Source organism: Pipistrellus hanaki (assembly GCF_964339955.1).
Source record: "Pipistrellus hanaki genome assembly, chromosome: 15".
Taxonomy (NCBI): Eukaryota; Metazoa; Chordata; class Mammalia; order Chiroptera; family Vespertilionidae; genus Pipistrellus; species Pipistrellus hanaki.
The window spans coordinates 24,312,274-24,330,627 of record NC_140517.1 but is presented as its reverse complement, the minus strand read 5'-3'; the positions used below and the strand labels follow the sequence as shown (position 1 = coordinate 24,330,627).

General features: G+C 58.4%; 1 protein-coding gene across 8 annotated transcripts in view; it reads right to left on the bottom strand.

Moving 5' to 3' along the window:
* Positions 1 to 18,354, bottom strand: part of GSE1 (Gse1 coiled-coil protein) — a 408,579-nt gene that overhangs the window by 238,442 nt on the left and 151,783 nt on the right. Inside the window, exon 1 of one of the 8 annotated variants that reach the window (XM_084905547.1) lies at positions 12,612 to 12,801. The exons of 6 other annotated variants lie outside the window; for them this stretch is intronic. In XM_084905547.1, coding sequence (XP_084761673.1) covers positions 12,612 to 12,651 — 40 coding nt within the window. In that variant the 5' untranslated portion in view covers positions 12,652 to 12,801. Of the gene's footprint in view, positions 1 to 12,611; positions 12,802 to 18,354 lie in introns of those variants that run through there. One more of the 8 variants, XM_084905551.1, reaches the window with a different exon arrangement.

Below are 18,354 nucleotides of genomic sequence, written 5' to 3'. Positions count from 1 at the left end.
CCCCCTCCCCCTCTCAGAGTGTGAGCCAACCACGAACACCCCCTGTGGCCCTCTCCCACCCTCACACAAGTTCAGGGCCGTGGCAGGCCCTCGCTGGAGCTGGAGCCAGAGCCGTCCTGGCCCGGGGGTCACCAGCGGTCATTCTTAATGGCTCCGCTCCTCTGTCCGGCTCTGTCTCCACAAGGGAGTGATCTATGACCCCATTACCCGCCGAGGCCTCTGAAGGCTCCAGGATGGATGGCCGGCTGCCTTGGGAGAGCGGGGAGGCGAAAACACACGCAGGTGACAAATGAACTTCATCAGACTCCCCGGGTCTCATTATCATCCATCAGCAGCCAGCCCAACCCAGGGAGGGGGAGGGGGGGTGACTGCTTGCCAGGGGAGGGGAGGCTGTGGACACCCCCTCCTCCCTGTGTCCCCCTGAGCCATGGCTCTCAGCGTTGCCTCCTGTCTTGCCCCACAGCGACCCTGAGAAGGAGCTGAGGACCAGGGGTGGGGGGCAGGAAGCAGTGTCCCCCCACTGGGCCCGCCTGTGCTGCTGGGAGTCTCTGGCCAGGCCTCCGGGCAGCGGATTCAGAGAATGGAGGCCATACCGGAGACACATGGCTGACATGTTCCCCCTCTGCCCTGCCTCTGGCCTCAGACAAGCAGCTACCGGCCAGCAGCAGCCGCCCCAAAACACCTGCCGAGGTTGCCCTGCCCGCTGGGCCCAGCATGTGACAAAGGACCTCCTCAGCAAGAACGGGCTTGCCTCCCATCTGGCAGAGCAACCTGGGGCCCGGGGCAGGTGACAGGAGCCAAAGGGACCTTTAGGAGAGGAAGCAGCTCTGTAGGCCGGGCGGGGAGGGTGGGGACCGGTGCCCGGCGGCTGACCTGGCATAGCAGAGCCTGAGTAGTGGGGAGCACAGCAGGCCCCTCTGAAGGCCGATCTCCCAAGCTCCACTGGTCACTTTCCAAGAGCCCTCAGGGCAGCAAAGGCCCACGAGCCTAGCACAGGCCTGTTCCGTGTCCCCTCCTGTCCCTATCCCTGCGGGACCAATTGCCAGCCACTGCACTCCTCCAGGCACGCGTGTGTCCCCTCAGGGGGGCCTGGCCTTAATTAGCCGGAGCTCATCAAGGTCCCCGTAGATGAAGGCTCAGGGCATCCAGACTGTCCCGCCCACACACCTGGCCTCCGTGGGCTGAGCCGCCGCCTGCTCAGGCCCCAGCTCGCAAGAGAAGCAGAAGTGAGACCCAGGGGACAGGGGGACGGGGAAACCGAATCCTTTTTCACAGTAACACTGGAGACCACTTCTTCATTGTCTGCTATCCTGCAGGCCCTGAGCGAGCTCCAGCAGAAGCAGCGTGAGCCTCCTGGTGAGGCTGTGGGATGGGTGCTAGTGTTAGTTCTGGTTTATAGGTGCAGAAACGAAGTTCAGAGGGGTTGAGAGGATAGTCCGTGGCCACACAGCAAGTAAACAGAGAGCAGGGAGGAAGCCAGCCTCCTCGCACCTGGGGACTAGCTTTGGGGCCACAGAGGACAAAGACTAGCAGCTCACTTGTCCCCACAGAGGGGGTCCTGGCCAGTGTGAGGTACATGCCTCCTCTCATAGGGGGTCTCTGGGCTCTTGGACCAGGGGGCCTATGCTGGGTGGTCCCCACAGGCACATCTCTCTCCTTCCCCCAGCAGGGCCCCATCCACGAAGGGAGGGAGGCGATGCGGACTGCTGCTGAGCAGAGTTCAGGGCCAGGCGCTCTGTGAAGCTGCTTTGGAAAATAAAGGCTCCCAAAGTGGAGGGATTGTTGGCATCAACTGGATTCTGAGGAGACAACCAACCGGGATCTGAACCAAAGATGGGGGTGGCTGCCAAGCCCTGCAGGGAACGGCCAACGATTGATGACAACAGCCTCTGGGCCAAGGACACAATTCTGCGCGCCCCGTGCGACGGGCCCAGGAGCCAGCGGTCCACTCTGACCCCAGCCTGGGCAGGTAAGGAGGACCCCCTCCCCATGACTTTCTGCCCTCCGGGGGGGTGGGGGGGTGTCCCTCTAATGGCAGACACATGTTACCTCAGCTCCACCCTCAAAACCCCACTGCTGTCTCCTCCCAGCCTCTACTCCCCTCCCCAAGCAGACAGACACCCACAGGGCAATTAGAGGGAAGCATGAATAGTCAATTGTGGGCAGCGACTAAGGAAACTCACTGTCACCCAGGCTAGTGGAGGGAGGAGTGTGTGTCAGAGCGACGCCACAGGAGCGTGTGTGTGTGTGTGTGTGTGTGTGTGTGTGTTCACATGAATGTGTGTACTTGGCTGTGAGACAGATAGTATGTGTATATGTATGTGAGTATACATGTGTGCTTGCTTACTGAGGACTGTGTGCCTGTGTTGGGAGGTGTGTGTGTGTGTGTGTGTGTGTGTGTGTGTTTACATGAATGTGTGTACTTGGCTGTGAGACAGATAGTATGTGTATATGTATGTGAGTATACATGTGTGCTTTTGTACTGAGGACTGTGTGCCTGTGTTGAGAGAAGTGTGTGTGTGTGTGTGTGTGTGTGTGTGTGTACACTCGCCCAGGAGGTTAGTGAAAGACCCAGTGACAACCCCGGCTGGATAGTGGGGGGTCTATCCCTGCTCCCCGATGGGCCTCCGTGGAGGAGGGCTTCTAGGATTTCTGCTCTTACTCGGAAGCACTGCTCTGCGTCTCTGCCTGAAAAAAGGACAGCCGGAGTCCAGGGTGGCTCCGGCCCATGGGGTCTGAACACGGGAAGATTTAGCGGTCCCTGCATGTCCTCTCAGACACGAGTGCTCACAGCAGGGCCTCCTGGCCGCTTAGCCTTGGGAGGGGTGTGAGCCCTGAAACACAAAGGGGCTGGCCCCCTCCCCACCAGGCTGTGGATAAAGGAAGGGCCGGAATGCCGAGATAAGGCTGATGCAGAGTGACCAGGGAGGGAGCAACAGGCAGCAGAGATAAGCCACAGGAGCCCCTCAGGCCCTGCGGTGGTGTGCCGCCCAGAGATAACCACGTTTCGGGGGGTGGCCCCCGGTCCAGGCCGGGACCGCGTGATTGATGCGCTGTGGACAAGCCGTGGGCGTGCAGGAGAGGGGAGCAGCAGAAAGCAGGGAGACCTGGAGAGGGAGCTGGCAGAGAGCTTGCTCTGCCGTCTGTTTTGGGCCGTGGGCGGGACTCTCTCGGGCACCCCAGGTAGGCGTGCATGCGGCCTGCCCAAAGCCAGCGAGGTCCTTCTCTGCTGCTGTCGAGCCGAGAGACCTGACCCTGAGCTGTCCCCACCTCCAGTTTGTTCCGTGATGACAATTCTCTCCAAGAACAGACACAGTGGCCTCGGTGTACCCAGCAGCTTCCTAGGAGGGGGTCAGCCTAAGCGAGTCCTCCCAGGCCTGGCCAGTGTTCTGAGCCCTGCGGCCTAAGGAGTGGTCGCAGAGCTGCCAGCTTCATTCAGTGCTAGCGAGAACTGTCATGGTCTGGCCGCCTGGTTTGAATCCTGGCTGTCTTAACTGCCAAACCTCAGTTTCCTCATCTGTAAAATGGGCGAATGCCATCTACCTTCTAAGGATGTCATGAATACTAAATTGGCACCTAGTAAGAGCTTTATACAATTAAATTAATAGTATGACCTAGCTCAGTAGTTGGCAACCTGTGGCTCGAAAGCCACATGTGGCTCTTTGGCCTCTTGAGTGTGGCTCTTCCACAAAATACCATGTGTGAGAACGCATGTACGATTGAAACTTCGTGGCCCATGCACAGAAGTTGGTTTTTGGCTCTCAAAGGAAATTTCAATCCTTGTACTGTTGATATTTGGCTCTGTTGACTAATGAGTTTGCGGACCACTGGCCTAGCAGATTCCACTCCTAAACATATACCCAAAAGAACTGAAAATAGGTGTTCAAAGTCCAACTTGTACAGCAGCATTATTCACAAGGGCCACAGGTGGAGCTGGCCCAAGTGCCCGGAAGAAAGAATACATAAAATGTGGCCTATCTAAACACTGGAATAATATTAGTCATAAAAAGGAATGGGGCACGGATTCACTCTACAGCATGGGCGAATCTTGAAGTCATGATGCTAAGTGAGAGAAGCCAGGCACAGAAGACCCCACAATCAGGGCTCCATTTATAGGAAGCGTCCAGAAAAGGCACATCCATGGAGACAGAGTAGCTTAGTGGTTACTTAGGGGCTGGGAGAGGGAGAACATGAAATTACTGTCAATGGCTAGGGGGTGTTTCCTTCTGGAGTGATGAAAATGTTTTTGAACTAGATAGTTGTGATGGCTACACAATATTTTTAAAAAATATATGTTTTTATTGATTTTTAGAGAGAAAGGAAGGGAGAGGGATAGAGAAATAGAAACATCAATTGGCTGCCTCCTGCACGCCCCCTGCTGGGAATCAAACCGGTGACCTCTTGGTTCAGGGGTCAATTTTCCACCACTGAGCCATGCCAGCCGTTGAACAATATTTTGAATGTACTAAACGCCACTGAATTGTTTACTTCAAAATGGTCCGTTTTATGTCAAGTGGATTTTACCTCAATTAAAACAAATTAAATAAATGTGCATTACAAGGACTTTCCCAGACAACCAGTGAGTCCCCACACCCACCTGAAAACGCACAGGTCCCCACATAAAAGGCAAAGGGGAAGGCACCCACCCGGAAGCAGGCCGGTGCCTTCCCGGATGCAGGAGCAGCGGAGCGCTGGGTTTCAAGCCGGATGATAGGCCAGGGGCTGGCGATGAAGACCCCCCAGTGAGCACTAATTGGATCTAATTAGGTCTGGGCCACAGCAAGTGGAGCCAATCTGTGAGCTGTGTTTATGACAGGATTTTGAGTTGCTACCATCGAAGGCAGAGGACAGACCCCATGTCTGAGGTCTAACCCTCAACCCGGTCATGATGGGGAGCTGTGGAGATGAGGAGCATCACTCGAATGGAGTGCCAGGAGGTAGGGGCACCCAGGCAGGGTGGAGGACCCCTCACCTCGCCTTGCCCCCACTTCTGTCTTGCTGGTGACCTTGACCAAGGGACTCCTTAGGCGTGACAACCAGGGGGGTCGATCCAGGGACTCAGGGAAGAGATGTGGGTGTCTCAGCGTCTCCCCCATTCAGACGGAGCCCGAGGGCATCACCCCTTCTCCACCCGGAACACCCCCTCTGCTTCTAAAAGGCCTTGGCCACCCGCTTTGCATCTCTCCTCCTCCAGGACGCACTCCTGAGACTGCCTTAACCCTCCGCGTGCCCAGCTGGACTCTAAGATCCCTGAGGACAAGACCCCGCCTGTTGTTTAGGTAACCTTCCATGTTGGAACTTCCTGGCCAGCCCTGGGGTCCTTGTAATCCATCAGAATGCTCAGGAAATGGCTTTCCGAGTCCAAACACCTGGTGTTCTGTCTTTGGATTTGGAAAACAAGCCCCTCGCCCACCACGCCTGGCAGGGTTGGGGTGCCCAGTAGATATGGAGGGGGCAGGAAGGCCAACGGGCTGGGCCCTCTGGAGTACCAGACCCTGGACTCTGCAAAGATCTTAGGAGGAGGAAGGAGGAGGAAGAGGAGAACCATAGCAGCCCACTTCCCTTGCCTCCTGGGCCATGGCCACGGGGCTCTGGCCAGGCCGGGTCAGGCAGCAGAGGGAGCATGTGCCTGGTGTAGGGCCTCCAGGCCCCCACATGCTGGGGGTGTGGCAACCCCCCAGGGAATAGGGGTGAGACTCAGTAGCCCGAGGGGAGGTGGCAGCATGAAATGTCCCCAGGAATGAGGCTGCTCATGTTGGTGAGACCTGGGCCGATCCAGAAGGCCTGAGAGTGACCGGTGGCTCACCACAGCGGTGGGGAAGAAAACCCATGCTTGGAAGCACCTACTGTGTGCTTGGAGCACCTAGCTGATGTCTTTAAGAATAAAGTATGGGTATCAACCAATAATTGCTAAGAGGAAAGGGGAGAAGAAACTCTCACTTTTCTTATTTTGCTGACCCACCTGTCCATTCACATCGGTAGAGCCTACACAGTGCCGAGCACTGTCCTGGGTGCTGGGAGGAGGAGAGGACCAGGAACAGCGGACCAGGAACAGCGGGGAGGCAGACCATAAGCAAGGAAACTCTGTGAAATTCACGACTAGATGGAGACATGTGCCCAGGACACTCCAAAGGAAGGACAGGGATGTGACAGGGAGAAGGTGGATGTAGTAGAAAAGGTGGACAGGAAAGCTTGAGGAGACAACGACTTTACCTACAGACCCTGTGGCTCTCTGGGGAGCAGCCGGCAGCAGGACCAGGGCCTGGGGGGCAAGCCTGGAGCACCGAGGGGGCAATCTGGTCAGAGAACGAGGGAGCTTGTCTAGATTTGCCAGCCAGTAAGTGCCAGAGCTGAGCCTGGAAGCCAGATATTTTTGTTCTCTAGTCCTCTGACTATCTGCCCAGGTGGGGAGGGTCCGATTCTGCTGCCCCCACCACTGTTTTAGCAGAATGTCTCCCGAAGGGAGAAGATGGCCGAGGCTCTAAGGCAGCCAGATGGCTGGAGACCAAAGAAGTGAAGGGAGACGGGTAGCCATTTTCCATCCCCAAGTTGCCTGCCCAGCACACCCAGAGACCTAGGTTGCACATAAGGTCAGAGGGCACAAAGGTTGACCCAGATCTCAGTCTCTCAGTCTCTAAGATGGGTTTATAAGTGCACCTGCCTCTTTAGAGGCCTGGACAGGATTCAAAGACTGAATCTGTGCAAAGCATGGCGAGCAGGCCTCCTCTCTGTCCAAGCTCCCTGCCCGCCTCATCCTGACCTCCAGGAGACAGGCAGGCATTCCCAGAGAAATCCACCAAACCACCAGAGTTCCCAGGCGGGCTGGGGCACAGATGGCCAGGCTGATAAGCCCTCTCCTAGGGCCAGGGCTGCCTGCAGGAGGCCCGATAAGGCTGAGTGGCCACCACAGAGCCTGTGGCTTCCTCTGTGCCAGCACAGAAGTTCCAGCACAATCTCCACAGGCCGGGACGCCTCGCCCCCAGCTCCCAAGGAAACCAGAGGGAGGCCACCCCCTGCAACCCTGAAGGTGTCTATGAATCCAGGGCTCATCCCTGCTGCCCTGCCACAAGGAAGGTGAGCCCCAGCCTCCTGCCTGCCAGGACCTCCACGTGCTAGAGGAAGTCTCTACCCAGGACCTCTGCAGCGAGAAGACGTAATTGGCATTTTCTACTCACTGTTCCTGCTCCAAGGGCTTCCCATCATTATCTCAGTCCCATCCACCCACAGCCCTCCCCGGTTCAGACTACAGAAGAGATTAGGCACTTGCCCCAGGTCACACAGTGAGGAAAGGTTTCTATTGGCGTCAATTCCCAGGTTCCGTTTGGCCAGCGGCCCAACTGATCCCCTGGAGTTAAGGCTTTATATCTGACAAGGAAGGCCAGGAGCCCGGAGGGACCGGTGGGGGCTGGCGGCACGGTTCCCGCCCCTCCTGCCGCTACAGAGATGCCTGTGGTGGAACGGGGGCACAGGGTGTTCTGAGGCACACAGATGTCCCTCTGACCTCTGAGGACCAGACAAGGCTTCCTGAAACCCCCCCCGAAACCCTCACACCGTGTGCGGCCCAGCCCAGGCGCCCCTCCGTCCACAATCACCCACACACATCTCCCCCACCCCCCCACCCCCAGCATTCCAGGCTTACGATCAAAGGTAACCAGGATTCCAGACCCAGAATCAAAGTGTGGTTGGTGGGAAAGACGCGAGGGAGGCCCTGGGCCGTTGCACCACTCGACCCGAGCAGTCCCCTGAGATTGCGCAGCGCACGGTCTGCCCGGCAGCAAGAGCCGCCTGGAGACCAGGAGGACCCCCAGCCCTGGTGGTGGTGGTGGCCAGGGAGGGGGTGTGCTGGCGGCCCGTGTCGCCTTAGACAAATCTCTTTCCCCAGAACAGGACGGCGCTCCCTCCAAAACGACCCCTCCTTGCTACTCTGCACGCCCCTTCCCAGTGCCCCCTTCCCAGCGCCCGCTTGCCCAGCCCGGCCCAGCCCTCGCCCGGTGGGACCCCCACTCAGACCTTGTGCTGGGGGGCACCTGTGGCTTGGCGGGGCCTGGCCACGGAGGGACGGAGGCTCCGACATCTGCCGCCCCTCCCCCTCGCCTGGGCTCCCCTCCAGCTCCCGGCTCCCGCGGTGACAGCCCGCCTCCCACAGCTCCGAGAACAGAGCCAGGCTGTGTTCACGTGTCCCCGCCGGGACCACAGGGCGGGCGAGCGGGCGGGCGGGAGCGGAGCCGCCACCCCACATCGCCAGGCCACAGGCTCTGTCTGTGACCAAACCTGCCATTAGGGCGACGCGAGGCGGCCAGCCCAGCCCACCCAGCCACCGAGCTCACCCCAGACCTGCCCCCGGGAGCCCCTGGAGACGGGGAAGGGGGTCGTGGCTGAAGGGCAGGGTTAACAGTAGCAGCAGCAGCACGCATAACAGCCCGGCATTCCCAACACGGGAGAAGATGGAGATCCTGGGTCATCCCCATTCTACAGACTGGGAAAGTGAGGCTCGGAAAGGCTGCCTGCACGCCTAGTCCCCGAGACTGTGCTGCGGGCCACCTCGCCGCGCTCTGCTTCCTGGGGGCAGGAGGAGGAAGCCAAGGGTGCACCCGCTGTGGTGGGGGAGGGGCCCTCGGGGACGTAGGGAGCCGAGGGCAGTGGCTCAGGCGCAAGGAGGCAGGGGAGGGTCTGACTCAGAGCGTAGAGGTTGGTGCCTGGTGGGGATTTCTGCTTCAGAATTGCTGGGCGGGCCCCAGCTTGAGAGCTGGCATGCACTAGGTGCTTAATACATGCTTCTTCCCTTCCCGTACCCGCTGGGTGAGGAGAAGACAGTCAGAGGGTCAGAGGTGGGGAGGGTGGCCGGTGTTGCCCCCAGAGTGGCATTTTCTGAGCACAGTGGTTCTGGCTAATGGGGCTATGTCTCACCTTGGTGGCCTGCCCCCCACCCTGGGGCTGGTAAGGGTCAAATATGGTCCTCCCTGGTCCGGCCAGGGTCCTGAGGTTCCTGCGTTTCTTCCCACGTGGAGGCGGTGGGCCGGGGGTGGCCCCGGAGGTGACACTGGGACTCCGGTGCTCGGACGAGAACAGCGGTGATGATGGGGACAGTGGACAGCCAGGGTGCTGCCAGCTCACACGGCCACGCTGGGCTGTCCAGAGGGCAGGGGACTCACTCCGTTCTCACAGCCCCGGACAGAGAGCGTTGTGGCAGGAAGTAGCCCAGAGAGGGAAGGTAAATGGCAGTGCCAGGATGCCAACCCAGGCCAGGTCCCGAGCCCCACTTTTCATGCCATATTTGGGGAGTAAGGGTGACTGGGGTGGCCTCTCGGCCCCTCCAGGAGAGAGCGTGGGGCCAATGTCAGTGAGGGGAAGAGTCTGACTTTTCTCTCAGCTGTCCTTGCCCTCCTGAGGACAGGGCCTTCTTCCTGCCTCGGGGGGGGGGGGGGGGGCGGGGCAGGTGGGGGTGGGTGTTTGGGGTTCCAAATGCTGGCCTCAGGGGCCTCCTCTTCCACCGCCTCCACAGCCCCAACTGAACAAGCAGGTCAAGTGTGTCACGTCTCCACCCTCCCAGCCTCCAGGGATGGTGGGCCTGGCCAGCTGCCAAAGCCACTGTCTGTTTACTAATTCCCTCCGCTCAAGGCCACAGGGGCCACCTCACATGCTGGGTCTGCCGGACGCACACGCTGTCACGCACACAGCACCACACAAACTCAGAATCACCCACACACCTGACACACACACACACACACACACACACACAGGCCCCAGAGAGATCCAGAGGAGCTGCTGATCCAGAAACCCACTTGACCTGTCTGTCCTGAGGTGCCAAGAGGGAGGGTGAGAGGGCGGCCTGGCAGACAACACCCAGCCATGCAGAGAGAACCCGGCCCTCCCCTGGCAGTGGGGGCCGTGGGCACAAAAGCACTATCACACCCGTCCCCGACCGCCTGCTGCCAGCTGGCCAAGGTCGCTGGGCCTGCTGGGAAGAGGGGAGACACAGCATTCACTCATCCTTCATTCAAGCCTCCCACACCCATGTACCCTTCCCACCCAGCCATCCTCCATACCCACCCACCCACCCACCTCTTCTAGGAAAGCTCAGTGAGCAGACCCTCTTCTGGGCAGCGGTCCGCGGATCAGAGGCTCACCTGACACCACTTGGTGCTGGAAGGGGAAGGAGGTGAGGACAGGACACCTCCCAGCAACAGGGATACTGTGACTGAACGTTCGCCGTGCACACTGCCTCATGTAACCCTCACAGGGACCATCTGCAGCAGCTGCCCACAGCAGCCCCAGATGGGGAAACTGAGGCTCTCCTAGCAAGGAGCAGATACCAGAGCCTGAGCTCTCCATCTTTCCTTTCCCTTTCCTTCCTCCCCTCGTCCCACTCTTGCCTGCTTTGTTTGACGAGAAAGAGAAGTAACCAGAGAAGGCAGCACCAAAATAGCCGATGATTGTGCTGTAAGCCACGCAACTGTTATGTCCTGATTTGCCAGGGACAGACCCAGGGTTCACCCAACATCCCATATAATAAATAATGCCACCCCCTAGGCTCTCAAATGTGCCCCAGCTTAGAGCAAGTTGAAGCCAAGTAAGCTTTCTTCCCACTTTGAACCCGAGGAAGAGATGTAATACTGAAGGGAAGGGGGAAAAGGGAGGTCCTGAGAAGTCACTGAAGGCTTCCTGGAGGAGGCAGGGCTGAGTTGCAGCTGGGATAAGGGAGACACCTCCCAGTGAGGCTCTGTGCCAAAGCAATCCAGGCCAGTGCTCCGCTTTGTTTAAGATGGTCTGGATCGCAGCAAGTGCAGGCATGGGTATCAGGCAGTTTGGGATAGGGGGCCTTGGGTCACCTGGGGCGAGTTTGCCACCAGCCAAGCAGGCATGCAGGTGGGTCGGGGCTGGCCAGCCAAAGGGGTAAGGAAGGGCTGGAGTTGGGGCTGTGCCCGAGGGATGGGAACAGAAAGCACCCGGTGGCCCCTGGCTGTCCTCCCAGCACCCATGACGCAGGTGAGGCACCCCCTGGGTGGACAAGGGGCCCCACCTCCCATCACCCCAGATGCCTCACTGCCTGGCACCTGCCTGTCCTGACAGGTCTGGGGTTGTCCTGGGCCTAGCAGAGGACATGGAAAGCCACTGGCCATGGTCCTCCCAGCCAAAGCCCTCCGGTGATTCTGGAACCTTCTGGGCTTCTCAAAGTCCAGGAAACATTTTCCTAAAAGGGGGGCTGGACTTCCCATAATCGAGGCTACATCAGACCCCGCTCGGCGGTCCAGGGTGCCAGCTCTGTGCCGCACTCTGCGCCCCAGTTCTGCTACTCAATGGACCAGCCCGGTGCCCAATCACCACATCAACGAACCCCTCTGTGCCTCAGTCTCCCCACCTGGGACATGGGGGGAGAAGACAGCATCTAGCTCCCAGGGTGCTGTGAGGGTCCGAGGCACTGGCTCCTGCCACGTGTGGCAGACCTTGGTACACAGTATGTGCCTGCCAAATGTCAACTGCTGCACAGATGAGGCGCACAGAGGACAGGCCCGGATATGAGACTCAAAAAGAAGATTTTCCCACCTGCCCTCTGCCCGTCCACAGCCCCTGCAGAGGTTTGGTCTATCCGACATGACTACCACTGAGGGCAGGAAGCTCACCATCTCACAGCTGGCCTGCTTGTAGGTGGGCAGCGTGTCGCTTCTGAATTAGATTAAATCCAAGCCAAGGAGTGGCGGGTCAGGACCAGAGTCTCTGCCTCCCACCGCCCAGCCCGGGGCCCTGCATGTCCCCTGTGCTGACCAAGAAGCTGGTTGTGAGGGGAGCGAGGGGCAGGCAGAGAAGCTCTTGCCCCCCACCTGGTACAGGAACCAGAAGCACCAGGGCTTTGGTGTCACCTGTACCCACCCAGGGTCTCCTCGGAGGCTCAGACCCCCCACCAGTGTCCTTGGCCTTCCCCACCTGCTCCTGAGCTCCCGGATCCACCTGGTCCGCCCCCGGCCTCTCCCGCTCTTGCCTCCCACTTCTGGAAGAGGAGGTGGCTCGGGAGAAGGGTCACCCAGGTTCTAGACTCTGCTCTGTTCCCAGTGGCTGGGTGGCCCCTGGTAGGAGAGCTCCCTCCTCTGTGCCTCAGTTTCCCCCTCTGTAAGGACAAGAGGGTGGATTCAGTGACCTTTGTAAGCTACCTGGCTCCCAAGGAGTTACCTTGCCCTTTGCCCCTGGCAGCTGGCATGACAGCAGGCTCGCCTATGCTCACCCGCAGGTGCCCAGTGCCAGGCCCTGTGCCAGCCCGTGTTCTGTGACGCGCGGTGGGAAGAGGAAGCTGCCCATGGCAGGGCAAGGGGAATATGCCCAGGAAGGGTCCCTGGGGGCTGTGACGCTTGCTGCCATGTCTCAGCGCTCTGCCACCCGCCCTGAGAGTCCCCCTGGGCTCAGACGGGGGTGCCTGGGGATACATTATCTGCTTCCTGAGCTGCGCTCATGCTCCATGGACACACTGTGTGCGCCTGCAGCCAGGACACGCACCTCTCACGAGTCACAGCTCAGCACTCTGCGCCCTCGCCCCCAGCTCAGCTTCTGGAAGTCCAGGCACTGTCCCAGAACCCACACCCCCTCCACGGCCCAGCGTGGGGCCATCCTGGGTAACTCACCCAGCAGGAGCACTTTCCACTTGGAGCTCTTCTGGTCCATGAGAGCTGACCAGTCTGGCTCCTGGCCCCCTGGCCTGGCTGCCTGGGAGCAGCTCCCTTCAGCCTGGGGGCAGACGAAGGGGATGGCGCAGTGGCTGGAGGAGCAGAGGGAGACTCTCAGGCCTGCCGTTTGGGCTCAGGAGTAAACTCCTGAGAGATCGGTTGAGAAAGAGAGCGTGCAAGAGAGAGCAAGCCGCAGCACAACCACGCGGGCAGACAGCAGGCCCTCCTCCTGCCCCCCCTCCCCTCACCAGCCGCCACCCGCTGGCACACACCCTGAGCTGCTGACAGGAGCCTGAGGGCTCCGGACGGTGGCGGGAGCTGGGAGCTGCGCGGCCACTTCCTGCTTTCTCCGCAAACCCTGGCTGCACTTCTCCGGGCAGGACCCAGTGGCCCGAGGTGCTTACTGCAGTTGGGAGAACTGCTGTGCCCCGGGGAGCAGAGGGGACCCCAGGTCCCACGAGGGTCCCACCATGTGACCCACCCCCCGATCAAGGGCACCCTTGTTCTTCCACATAATCATTCAACCGTCTGTTCTGAGCACCTGCCCTACGCTGGACAGCAGTCCCTTAGGTGCTCCATGGTACCCCAAGCAGCAGGAGCCATCCATGCGGGCATTCCCGGAGGTCATCAATGCCAAGGGCAAGTGCCAGAGAGGAAGGGCCCGGGACAGCTCAGCTTAGGTGGGAGGAGAGGGCGCAAGCTCCCGCACCCTGGGCGACGGGGCCTTCGAGTGCCCTGCGGGAGGAGGGGCTGTAACAGGGAAGGGAAGGCAGGAGGAGGCAGGGACTGTGGGTGAGAAGGGGGCAGATGAGCAGGCAGGGCAGGGTGGGTCACGGACTCTGAGGGCAACTCCAGGGAAGGCCCGCCCCTGGCCTGTGCTGTCTGGGGCCCCACAGAGGCGTTCCCCCGGGAGAATTGGAGGGGGGCATGAGGGAAAGCGGAGGAGGGAAGAGGCCTCCATCATCTGGGACTTAGCTCTGGGTCTCCTCCCTGAGAGACTTCCTCTCTGCCTTCAAGGGCCCAGATTTCCCAGTGCAAGCGCTGCCTCCTCCCTGAAGCCCTCCTGGCTGCACTGCATGCACTTTCTCTGCCATTCTGCCCCTTGTGAGGACTCACCCTGGCCTATCGGGGGGGCAGAAGGGCTCAGCATGTCCTGGGGGTGGGGGACACGGCTCAGCTGCTTTATGGCCCAGGCTGACCCAGGAGGGGGCTCCGTATGCCCGAAGGTGGGCCCCCAGGTTGCTCCCTGGGGTGTGGTGGTAGGAGGCCATGGGAGAGCCTTATCTGGGTCTTTGGGTGAATCACCTCTCCCACAGCCAGCAGAGGCAGCAGGACAGGGGACTGGGGTGGGGGCGGCCCAAGGGCTGTGCCTTTGGCCATGTTCCCAGTGCTTCGTTGCACCACCTGCTGGGCAAACGCCAAACTGCATCTGAGACCTCCTAGGGCAGTAGTCGGCAAACCACGGCTCTCGAGCCACATGCGGCTGGCTCTTTGGCCCCTTGAGTGAGGCTCTTCCACAAAATGCCACGTGCGGGCGCGCACGTACAGTGCGACTGAAACTTCGTGGCCCACGCGCAGAAGTCGGTTTTCGGCCTGGGCAAGTCTGTTTTGAAGAAGTGGTTCCAACGCCGAGCCACACTCAAGGTGCCAAAGAGCCGCTTGTGGCTCGCGAGCCGTGTTTTCCAACCACTGTCCTAGGGTAACTGAGAACCCAGCCCTTCTTAGGATACCGCCAGCCAGGGTGGCCTGGGGACCCCCAGCCCTGTCCTAAATGCGGTTAGTAACTGAGGTCACCTTCCCAGCAACAACCCCCTGAAAGGTGCCGCTGTCCCCACATTCGGAGGAGTCGCTGACTCAGAGTAGCCCAGGCGCTCCTGCTGGGGTTAAATCAGGACTTTTCTGACTGAACGGCCACGAGGCCTGAGGGCCAGTCCTGGCAAAGTGCCCACAACGGCGTCTGGTTCAGAGTCAGCTCTCAGTGAGTTCCTGCTCCCAGCGCAGGCCTCACCGGCCCGCCTGCCCTTCTACGCCCCGCAGGCAGCACGCGGCCTGCTCAGCCCGGCAGAATGACTAGTGTGGCTGGTCAAGCAGTGGCCTCTTATGTTATTGATACCCCCGTCCTAATGCCTGTAGCCTGTGGAAGTGGCATTCTACGTGGCAGAAGGGACTCTTCGGAGGTGATTACGTTATGGACATTGAGATGGAAATTATTGTGTGGGTCCAGTGCAATCCCAAGGGTCCTTAAAAGCAGGAGGCGGAGTGGGGGGGGGGGGGGGGTTAAAGGAAGTGTGATAACAGAAGTAAGAGGCTGCAGTGAGGTGGGGCCATAAGCCAAGGAATGCAGGTGGCCTCCAGAAGACAGACAAGGAAGGAAGGACACTGATTCTCCCCTGGAGCCTCGGGAAGCAACACAGCCCTGCGACACCTTCATTTTAGCCTCTGGCTTCCCGACTGGAAGGTAATAAACGTGTGTTGCTTTAAGCCACCAAGTTCATGGTCGTTTGAAACAGCAGCGACAGGAAACTAATGGAACTAAGAAAAAAAAAACTGTTCCCAGACTCACAACACCTGACATATTAATATATCTAGGTCAACCTTCATGGCCTGGGAAGTTCAGGAAGACACATATCCCCTTTGCTTATAAGAATCTCATTTCCTCTTTACCTCTCCTCGCTATCCCACCCCCCATACCAGCTGAATAAACCATGTATATTCACTCAACAAGTACCGACGAGCAGCTATTACGTGCGCTGTGCCAGGCGCTGGAGAGACAGAGGGGACAGCAAGATATGGCTCCTGCCTTCATGGAGATGGCAAGCATGGGGAGCTCGGGCTGCCTCAGGGCCTCGGCACTTGCTTGTCCCTTAGCCTGGAGCTCTTGACCTAATGCCACCTCCTCAGCAAGGCCCTCTGTGACCATCCCGTGTAAAATCCCCGCTCTCCCGTCTCCATGCCTCCTACCCTCCTTGTCACCACCTGGTATCACACATGAACTTGCTTATTCATGAGTTATTTGCCTTCCTCTTCAATGACAGTCCTTGGGGGCAGGATTTTATGTCTGTTTTGTGCACCGGTGTCTAATGCAGTCTTTGGCACATTGTAGATGCTCAGCAGATATCTGTGAGCAAATGAACACATGAGGGGCAGGAGAGAGGTGAAGACAGATGTGTGAACGAGCCATCCGAACTTCGCTGGGCCGGTATCCTGGTGCAGATACAAGCAAGGGGCACCAGGAGAGATGCCCAATTTTCAAATGGCTTCTGCTCTCAATTAGAAGGTCATGAGTGAGAGTTGGTGTGGGCACAGCCAGAGCATCACAAAGGATGCTTTCAAGCCAATTTAACCCGTATGATTTCAAACTGTGACAGCTCAGGCCCCCACGTGCCAGTTTATCAGCTTGAACCCTGTGGAGGGGAAAGCAGGCCAGTGAGCAGGTACAGACCAAGGCCAGTCGTGGACCGGTGCCCCACAGGGCAGTAACCATGGAGGCTGGCCTGTGCTTGGTTATGGGGCTCCAGCACCCTATTGGGAGTCCCCAGAACAGTCATATCTGTGGCTCCACTGACCCCTTCTTTTGCACCCGAAATCTTTAAAATATATATATATATATATATATATATATATATATATATATATATATATATATTATTGTTTTTTTCCAGAGAGGAAGGGAGAGAGGTAGAGAGTTAGAAACATCAATGAGAGAGAGTCATCGATCAGCTGCCTTTTGCACACCCCCTACTGGGGATATGCCCTCAACCAAAGTACATGCCCATGACCGGAATTGAACTGGGGACCTTTCAGTCCACAGGCCGACGCTCTATCCACTGAGCCAAACTGGTTTCCGGCTTCCACCTGAAATCTTGACCACAAATTATTTGGAAAGAAATTAGACTCCAAGGCCAACAGCCCCCTTTCACAGCAGTTGTGTCAGGTCATTAGGCCGCCTTTATCATTGTGCCATTATGAGAACTGCCTTTAAGTCAATGCTCAGTTTATCGGCTTGTTCAATTGCCAAAGGTACATTCTTTCTTATTTCATGAAAATCTGAATTGGTCAGACGGACAGACAGACACACAAAGTCGCACACTAGCCAAGGGGACCAGCTGAAAGCAGCCAGACCTGGGTAAGCAGGAGCAGTCATCAGCAGAGAGGCGGGAAGCATCGTGAAGGCCCAGCACGGAGGGGGGCCCAGCACAGTGAGTCCCATTAAACACTCAAAGAGGCTTCTGGGGCGAGATCGACTTACAAGGGAAGAGCCTCCCAGCCTGCCTGGGCTTCCAGGCCTCCTGCCCCGACTTGCAAGCTCTGAGCTCCCCAGTGTCACAAGAAGCTCCCGAGAATATAAACACAGCGCTAGGCGGAGAGAAAACGGACTCTGGATCCCAGCTGGGCTGCAGACACACAGGGAGAGGGTGACAGAGAAGGGCTGTGCTCGTGCTGCAGGAGGCGCCTTTCCCTTAGAGCTGGGAAGAGGGCGCTTACCCGCTGGGCTGGAGAGGCTGCAGCCAAACCCGGCCGCCCGGGCCCTCCAAGCAGCTGCCGCCTGGCAGCGGGGGCCGAGGCCCTCCAGCGCCTGCATCAAAGCACTCAGCACCAGTACCCGCTCCAAGGGAGATCTGCCAAGGACTTCTGGGGGCCTGAGCCAAGTACCCAAGTGGAGGCCCTGCCTTCCTGGCCAAGGAGACCCAACCCTGGCCAGCTGGGAGCTTGTTTGCCCAACAAAGAGACAAAGGCCTTTGTGGGGCCAGGGCTTGGAGTGGTCGCCAGCTCAGGTCTCGGCTGCTCCCATGTGCTAGGCCCTGTGCTGAGCACTGGGCAGGGATCAACTCTGGGATCCTCAGAACTGGGGGAGCTGAGGCACAGAGAGGTTGTCTGCCTAAAACCAAAGCTCAGGAGGAGTAGAGGCAGGATTTGAACTCAGGGAGCACGGGATCTGCATGCTTGAAGAGTCCACACCCTAATCACACCCAACAAGCACTCATTTAAACACACGGCTACAGGGGAGAGGAGGAGGAAATCGAAGTGGCCCAGGATGGGCACTGGCTCCTATAAACACTCAGCGTCCATGCCCCAGGAACATGGCTCTAACTGGAGACTCGACCTCCACCTGGTTTTCTGTGACCCGACCCCGACCCCATCAGAGGGTTTGCAGCTTCCACTATCTCAATTTAATGAAGACATTAAAAAAAAAAAAAAGACTTTTTATTGATTTTTAGAGAGAGAGGAAGGCAGAGGGAGGAGAGGAGGAAGGATGGGAAGGAGGGACGGGGAGAGAGAGAGAGAGAGAGAGAGAGAGAGAGAGAGAGAGAGAGAGAGGCACAGAGAGGTTGTCTGCCTAAAACCAAAGCTCAGGAGGAGCAGAGACAGTACCAAGTAACTGCTCCAAGGGAAACCTTCTCAGAAAGAGAGAGAAAGAAAGGGGGAGAGAGAGAGAGAGAGGGAGAAACATTGGTGCGATAGTGAAACATAGATCAACTACCTTCTGCATGCAACTTGGACATGTGCCCTGATCGAGAATTGAACCAGCAACCTTTTAGTGCATGGATGATGCCCAATCAACCGAGTCACACTGGCCAGGACTAATAACAATATTATTAGCCACTTTTAAAGCCGTCCCATAGCTCAGAAAGGACTTCCAGGGCCCACATGGCACCACTCAGGGGCCACCACTCAGCTGGTCAGCACAGCAGCCCTCATG